The sequence below is a fragment of the Condylura cristata genome, unplaced genomic scaffold (assembly GCF_000260355.1).
Source record: "Condylura cristata isolate star-nosed mole 26May11 unplaced genomic scaffold, ConCri1.0 scaffold00011, whole genome shotgun sequence".
NCBI classification, from domain to species: Eukaryota; Metazoa; Chordata; class Mammalia; order Eulipotyphla; family Talpidae; genus Condylura; species Condylura cristata.
This window is the reverse complement of record NW_004567112.1, coordinates 16,349,258-16,358,033: the sequence shown is the minus strand read 5'-3', so window position 1 is coordinate 16,358,033 and position 8,776 is coordinate 16,349,258. Positions and strand designations below refer to the sequence as shown.

General features: G+C 44.8%; 1 protein-coding gene across 1 annotated transcript in view; it reads left to right on the top strand.

The window, feature by feature from the left end:
- CNNM2 (cyclin and CBS domain divalent metal cation transport mediator 2) overlaps positions 1–8,776 on the top strand; it is a 134,006-nt gene that overhangs the window by 105,883 nt on the left and 19,347 nt on the right. The window contains exons 3-4 of the mRNA XM_004680476.2: positions 453–590; positions 2,473–2,642. Of these exons, the coding sequence (XP_004680533.1) occupies positions 453–590; positions 2,473–2,642 (308 nt within the window). The remainder of the gene's footprint in view (positions 1–452; positions 591–2,472; positions 2,643–8,776) is intronic.

The window sequence follows — 8,776 nt, the reverse complement described above, 5'->3', positions numbered from 1 at the left end:
AGACAGGTATTACTCAGATACATCGTCCTGGGAACGTGCTCATTTGTCTGTTAAGGATTCTGTTTGTGCCCCTGTGTTTTCTCTTCCCGTAGAGGCCCAGACACGTCCATGTCCTCTGTGGCGTGGCGTCTTGCCTGCTGCACAGCGAGGCCACGGGCCGCGGGCCTGTACAGGCTCTGCGGCCCCTGCTCCAGCGCCGCGTGGTGCTGTGGGCACTCGGGCCCTGTGCTTCTGCCCACCGGTCCCTGTGCTGTCGCTGATGCGGGCCCGTGTTGCTGGACGCAGCACGGCCGGCCTCTCTCTCCAGCGCCCTCCGCCCCCGTGAGACGGGAGCATGTAGAAGGCCAGTCAGAGGCCTGACCTCGCTAGTGTAGCTGCTCCCCTTGCTCACAGGGAGCCCTGCTGGAAAGGGATCCGTTTCCTCACTTTGCCCGTTCTTGTTCCTCCCCCAGCTGATAACAGAACTAAAAAGAAAGTGGCCCATCGAGAAAGAAAGCAGGACTTCTCTGCCTTTAAGCAGACGGACAGCGAGATGAAGGTCAAAATATCGCCCCAGCTGCTCCTGGCCATGCACCGCTTCCTCGCCACAGGCAAGTGCCGCCGCCGCCGTGCGTGTCGCCAGCCCGAGCCGCTCTGCCCCCGCCGGGTGGGCGGGTGGCGCAGCCGCGCCGGGGCGATGAGTAATGCCGCTCTTGTGTTTTGTTTCTCGTTTTTTTGTTTTGTTTTGTTTGTTTTTGTTTTTCTTTTTAAATTCTCTCCTCTCCTGTGTTCAGTGTCGGCATGAACCCTCAGACTTTACCAGGGGTGGACCAGTAACTTAAAATTGGTCTGAAAGGTAAGGACGAACGTAGTGCCGCACTGCATGCCAATGTAGGCCAGGTCTTCTGCTCCCAGCGCGGCCCCGGCACACAGCGGGCGCCGGGGCCACAGTGCGACCCAGCCCCCGGCCGGGGGCCGGACAGTCGAATTGTTCTCTCCTCAGCTTGCTTCGGAAGAACAGTTGGACATTGGTGGTAACACAGGTGCTAGGATTTGCAAAGAGAGAAATATTTTCAAAATGAAATCTTTATCTCTTAGGATTTGAATGAAATCAGAAATTCTGAGAACTTTGACGTGACTTTGTTGGTGGCCTCTTCCAATCAGATGGTTAATTTGGGCCCAGTCCAGGGGAGGCGAGCGGTCGCATTATTAAAACCACCAGCCTGGCTGGCACTGACTGCCCCAGAGAGGTCAAGTTTGAATGGACTGAACAGACTGACTAACCCTTCTCTCACCCCAGATGGCTCGCTAGGTGAAGGGCCAGCCCTGTTGGCCAGGGGAGGGCGAGTGGACCTGGAAAGGCGCAGCCCGCCCAGTCCGCTTAGAACACCCAGCGAGGGCTCCCTGCAGCCACGGGGTGGAGCGTTACCCTCTCTTTAAAGATCACGTTTTCAGATACATGGAAATGCTCAGCTTAACATTCTTTACATGGGAAAATGCTGCTAATGCATCGTAAAATAAGCAAGGAGACAGGGTATTAAACTGCACAGTAGGCAGAGCTGTGTTCTTACGTGCACACACGCACAGGCAGAGACACAGCCACACTCGCCAGGCCCGGCGCTGGGAGAAGGCTCCGATGGCTCAGAGTGGTCACCAACGGCCGGTCGTTTTTATCCTTCTCTGTCTTTTTCTATGTGTTCCAAAATTTTCACAGTGCACTGCCTTACCTTGTTTTACAAAAAGTCACAAGAAGCTAACACAGAATCTGTTGTTTCCAAACAACAATTGAAAAACATATAAACAAGATACTGTTCTTCCTCACTCAAGAACCACAACTTAGTCAAACATCACTTGAGATGCTGTGAAGCCCAGTTTCAGAATAGCACCGTCGAGTCAGCAACCTTGGTTTTTGCTATTCCTAAGACCCATTTCTCTGTAAATACAAATCAACGTCCTTTTTCTTAAATTAGCAAGTTGGAGCGCATGTCGGTGTGTGCACGTGCCTTGCCTTGACCGAGTCCCCACTCCCTCCGGCCGGCTGGCTCAGGGTAGATGAGTGGAGAAGGGCTGTGAGTGCGGGGCCCTCACTCGCCCCTGGCCGCTTCCCGACTCTGCTTTCTCCGGTGGCTGCTGTTGGATAGTCAGGCTGTTGGGGCCTGTTGAAGCGCCTCCTTTCTGGCTACCAGGGAGCCTGCTTCTGATTGAATTTCATTCTGTCAGTCCAAAAACTAGGGTATCTTCAGTTCTTCACAAGAACTGAAAACAGTGACAGGCTAAAAAGGAAAATTTTAAAAGAAACAGCTGTGAGAATTCAGTGTTTTCTAATACCTCCCAGGTAATCTGCCCCCGATGGATCAATAAACAGAAAGCTCATTAACTCAGACTGTATCACGCTGATTCCGAGTATTCTTATTCTCTAAACACCTTAATCACTAGTGTAATTTCTTTTCCATCCACTTGAAGTATAATATCAAGTTGTGTTTATATCTATAGAAGTAGAAGCATTTAGCCCATCCCAGATGTCAGAGAAGATCCTTCTAAGGCTGCTAAAGCACCCCAATGTCATCCAGGAACTGAAGTATGATGAGAAGAACAAGAAAGCCCCCGAGTACTACCTCTACCAGCGAAACAAACCTGTAGACTACTTCGTTCTCATTTTGCAGGTCAGAAGAATTATTCAATAGTTGTTTGGTCTCACTGAGCGCCATCCTTCCAGTTCAGAGGAAGCGTGGTGTAGGTAAATGGGTGTCAAGGTTTACATGCTGCGTGGGTGGCCTTATGCATGGGAGAATAATACAATACCCCCCCCCCTTTTCAGTTTTGTGATGTAATCCAGCGTACAGCAATGTCATTAGTTATTTTAATTTTCAGTACTGAGGGGGCACTTAGTGATTGCTGAGGCACTGATCAGTTGAAGAGCAGTAGACTCAATTATTACTGTTTTGAAGAGTTCGGAGAGTTGCCTGCACTTACCCAGACCTGGCTGGGTATTTGAAATCCAAGTGTCAGGAGTTCTTGGGCCATCTTTTTATCGTCTTTTTTCCCGTCCACCACTAGGACTTGGCCTTAACCAACTTCCTAGCAATCACTTGCTCTCTTTCTTTAATATCACCAAGAAAATCCATTTATACTATTTTTTAATTCCTCGTCACTAACTAGACTCTGCTTCATAAAGGAATTGACATGCTTATCAGCCTCACATGGCTGCAGGAGCCAAGTTACTTCTCACTAACATCCCCCACATACACACACCCTTATAAGGTGGGAAGGTTGGATCCCATCTGGTCCTTTCTGTCTGAGGGACTTTGGTTTTGAGCTTAAGACCAGCTTCACTTAGTAGGCCGCTGCCCCTCCCGGGGAGACAAGGATGAACATTACAATGAATAAAATACTTAGTTTTGCCAAGTGCTTACACCTCTTCCTAGAATAACCTTCCTTTTCCTAACATGCAAGAAGACAGGTGGCATGTTTTTTTTATACCCTAGGTATGAGTTGGAGGGATCATTGTAAGTGTATAGTAGGTACTTGTTTTATAATTTATGTGAATCCAGCAAAGTCCAACTACTTACATGAATTAGAAAGATTATTTTACTTGAAAATTACTCTGACCAGGCATCTAGACATCCAGAAACTCTAGGCAGTGTTGTGTTGGTGTGTGACCTCACATCTGAGAAGTATTGGAGCCTCTGGCACCATTGAAAAGCCAGGGAATAACTCATCGCCTTCTGCTTTCACAGCTTGTCTCAGAAGTGTCTGTTTGAGCGTGTTCTAACTCAGGACGCTGATTCTTCTGCTAGTTTGCATCTCCTCAGCCCTTTTTCTCTGGAGGTAGATAGACTTGAATCTCTGAGTCCCTGAGGGGCTGTAGGGAAAGAACTTTATTCAGTGCAGGTAGAGTACAAGGAGTGGTGGCCTCGTGAAAACTAGGTGTGACTATGTCTTGAACCTAAAGAAACTTTGAATCACACTAATGAAGCTTGTTTAGAAGTTTGAGGATTGGCAGTGTGAATTTGGGCAGTAATATTAGAACCTTGTGTGGCTTTCAATTTCTATTTCTGCATAATTGGCATTGGTGAATCCGGGCTTCAGTGATGCTCTGTTAGTGACCAGAACCATTTTTGGCTGATAGATCAAAAAAACAAATTTTGTGGAAGAGGAACTTTATAATCTCCGTCCATTTAATCTTCAAAGATTCTTGATAAGGCACTTTTGTATATGTACGTGTATTTGAGTACCACATGTCATGTTGAATATTTGCATAAATATGCAACAAGTTTGTTGAGCTGGTCATTAAGAGTTTCAGAAATAATGTTCCTGTATTAAAAGAATGAATGGAGGCTTAAACTGTAGAGGTTGGTGGGAATGATGTGCTTGCAGTCCATTCAGCTGCCAGAGGGTAACAAGGTGAAACTCCTCCATAACCTGTCTGCCTGTTTGTCTGCCGCCACCGCAGAGCACATCCCACCCTCCCTGCCACTGACCCGACACTGGCCAGCTCACTGGCCAGGTGACTGGGCACTGGGCTCTGAGCCTAAGTCAGGAGGAAGCAGCGTCTGCCTTCCCTCCGGGCCCCCATGCCAGTGAGCTGCCGCCCTCCCCAGCTCAACAAAGCCTGTCCGTTAGGACTTGACGTTTGGATTGTAATGTCAAGTAAAAAAGCATCTCTTTGAATTTAAACCATAGATGAAATAAAGATGTGTGCAGAGCAAACAATTAAGTTGATTAAAAGACTATCAAAAGCTACAATTTTTTTTTATCTGAGAAAGTAGTGTCTTAAACTAAAATGTATCCAGGGTGTCTTGAGGGAAATGATAAAAGCACTCTGTGACTGAATGCTGAAGTCAGAACACCCAGGTCTTGGGAGCAATGAAGAGGAACATAGTTGGGGTGAAAAACTCCCCTCCTCATTATTGAAAAGCAAACATAGCGAGAAAAAATATTGGCATTTTAGGTTACATGACCGGTAAAATTAAGACACATTTCATGAAAATTATATACATAGCCAAGCAGGAAATTTTACGTGACTCGTAAGAAGTAATCATTTGTCACATGTGAGTTCTAGTAAATTCAAAAAAATTTCATAAAATCACCCACATAAATCATAATGAAATAAAATCAAACACAAAAAATGCACCATTGAAAAGGATTAAGCTACTTTAACATTGTGATTAATTCTCTTCCAGTGGCTTGTAAGTCAAGCTGTAGGAAAGGATGTAGTATGTTCTCAGTGAGTTTAAAACCAACTTTGTTCATTTTACAGAATACACCTAAACAAGCTGAAATCTGTTAACAGTGGTTATCCCTAAGGAGGAGGCATAGAGTACTAAAAATTGGGTTGAGAGGAAATTCACAGGTCCCTCTGAATTTGAATTTCTTAAATTCGGTATGTGCTACCTATTTAGATAAATAATTGTTTAAGAAATAGAATTTATGGCAAACTAAAACCTCCAAGTATCAGCTGAATTGGGGAAAAATAGACTTATCACAAGATACATAGGATATCATAAAAGATTATTATTAAATGATACAACTATCAATAATGGATTATGTCAGAATTTTAATAATTTTATTCCCCTGTTATTATCTATCAAAATAAAAAAGCTAAAAAGAAAAATAACAGAAATTGTCATGAAAATAGTAAAATGAGAAAGTCTCAATCATTAGTAAACTTAAAGTTTGATTCTCATAAGATTAAAAAAAAACAAACCAAGATTCTATTAGCATAACTAATGTGGTAAAAAGAAAATCAAAATGAGTTCCCCTCTTACCCAAAAAAAGCAGCATGAATCAAAGAATATGTGAAAAAAATTCAAAACTTTTAAGAACGGTTTTTATACCAGTAGGACAGGATGGTTCAATAGTCCTCTATACCCTTTAAGACTAATAAAGGCTTAATCTAAAATCCAGTAGTACTCCCAGCCAATCTCACTTGTGCACATTGATGGAGCAGCCTAAAATAAAAGGACAAGTTAGAGAACAGCAACCCATGCCGGGGGCTGTTCTCTTAGAGTGACTTGAATTAGGCTGACCGTAGGGATGCGGGACACCTCAGGCACGGACAACGAAACCACAGCCTGCCTAATACTCACGGGGAAAGCAGTGAAGCTCACAGTTGTTTCCACTCATAAGATAGCAGGCAGTTGACAAAACTAAACATCCATTCTTGATTTTAGTAAACAGCCAGACATCTTAAAAAAAAAATCCATGGTGAACTGTAAACAATAAAGGCAGCCTTCTTTTGGGAAGACAGGCAAACAATTCCTGGGACATGTGCTTCTAAGGAAATTACTGTTTTATAAAGCTGCGCATGCAAGTCTGAACCAGCAGAAATAGTGTGTGTCTAAGCTGACCAGGTTGAGAGCTGAAAGATGTAGACAGCACATAGGAAAGCATCAAGTGAAAATGCCAGTGGTGCACAGAAACTGTTAGACCCCACTACTAAGAAAAATAGTTGGGTGCTATAGTGTAATAGGGTGTAGTAGTGTTAGGTCGCTTGTATTATCTATGCAGCTACTGTTTTAGAATGAAGGATTCTTAGGTAGGACCAAGGTTTGAGTAACTTCACAAAAATGTTAACTCTTAACAGCCCATAACCAGATCGATTTCAAGCAGAAAATTAAGACTAACTTTTTTTCTTTGGCCAACTATTTAACTGATAGAAAAGGACACTTTTATTTTCTGGTATTCTTTTTTCTTGTTAATTTCATGCCTTCTGTTATTTAACTACCCCATCCATTGTTATTTGACTACCCCCATTGAGCATTTTAGGGCTTCTGACACTGATTCAAAGGGGCTCTTAGAGTGAAATCTGTTCTGTGGAGGTAGAGCACAGCCCTGGGTAATATACTTAATAGCATTTCACCTGCGGTGGGTCGAGTATTAGTTCCTTAATACCAAACCTCCTCACAGAACTTTAAATTGCAAATTCTGCATGTTCCAGGGAATAATGGAACCCTGATCTTGAATCAAGTGCGGATAACATACTCATTTTGAAGCAAAAGTTACTTAGAAAATAGGCATAGACCCTATTTTCTCTTTAATTATACCTCTTAAATAAATATGCATTAATATAAAACTAGGCATCAGCTCCTTTTGCTTAGAACTCTTGTGTACAATGATAAGCCCAAACAGATTGACAGTTGATTGATCTTCAGTGGGCAGATAACCGTGTTTGGCGGCTCGGAGGTGGGCCTGGTCCCAGTACTGTGCCTGGGAGCTCCCTGCAGCTCCCTGCTCTTGGCTCTCCCGGCCTCTCTGTGTTGGCTGTGCTCCACAGAGCTACTTTGTACAGTATGTTGTGTTATTATTTGGCCTCCCCCTGGGTGTGACTGAATTATTAATATCTTAAGTTCTCCTCTGCTCCTTAAGTTCTCTTCAGCTCAGTGCTTCCCGAACTTCAGTATGCACACCAGTTGCCCTGGGTCTTGCTGCAGTGCAGACTTGGGGTTCGGAGGTCTAGTGGGGAGTAGCAAGGTTGGGCCTGATGAGTGGGAGTATGTTCTCCTCCGTGCATTGCACACTGTGTCGCATGCCGGCTCAGGCGTAAAGTGGCAGCACGTGGTGAGAAGATGGTCAAGCAGATGGACTGGAATATTGTTAAATTTTGCCCATCACACTGTTTTTAACTTAAATATTTAGCAAGTAGAATGCAGAGTACCAGCACTATATTTGCAGGCTCCAAAAAAAATCCTGCCAGAGCACGTCTGTGTGTGGGAGTCACCTGAGGCTGGGAACAGCCGTCTGTTGTGTGTCCCTCTTACCGGAACTGCCGGGCGGTCTGTGGACACACCCGCAGTGTGTACCCCTAGCATGTAGACACCTCCACCGAACACTTGTGATGGTTTAAAAAACCGAAAGCCACCCACCTTCCCAACCCTCCGCACCCCCCCACCCCCCAAATTATCTCAGTTTGAGAATGAGCAGGAGACAAAGCAGATGCTCGGCCTCCAGGGCTGGAGAAGCCTCAGTCAAAGAGCTGGTGTCATCTGGTCGTGACCTATCCCTGAGAGCAGATGGTGCAGACCTCTGTGGGGGCTGGTGGGCAGGAAACCGGGCTTAACTCTGTGGGAAGGGTTCTGGCCCCGCCTTCCAGAGGCGGGAAGGCCACTGCCGGGCACTGCTCTGGGAACTGCCTCGGTTGGGACAGTGGGGTCTTTTCCTTTGTCATTTGGCGACCTGAGGCCCTTTGGGAGCCTGTCCAGTCATGATCTTTTTGCCCGTGCAGTAAATTGCCAAGGTGTTTCAGAAGTGAAATGGACACACATTGCTGTCTAGTGAGAAAAGTCATGAACAGTCCCTCTCCTTGTAGGGATGCCCAGACCTGTGGAAGGGCAGGTTTGTTTGAAAATAGTTGCTTTTTTGGAGCCCTTGACATGCACAAGTGAATAAAAAAGGTGTGTCTGCTGGGTGCTTCTAGAACCCACCTACCAGGAAAAACTTCAGTCCTGTGGGAAGTCATACAGGCTTAACTAGTTGAAAATGTTTGGAACTGTAGAGCCTCAGAGTTAGGACTGAGAGAGCCAGAGGGATCCTTTCATCTGTTGCAGTTTCATGAAGTGAAATTGGTTGAGTACCGTGGTTCCTAAATGCTGTACTTGACAAATTTTCACCAGTTTGCAAAGTGGGAAAAAAGTCAGTCAGTTCTTACATAAAGCTGCATGTTTTCAGCTCAAAGGGCTTGTATTCTAAAATTACATATTTTATATATTTTGGGAGAGTTAAAATTTCTGGTCAGCTATGAAATAAATGGTGGTCATAGTATCAGGGCTGCATTTCAAAAAATTTATATTTTATGAAA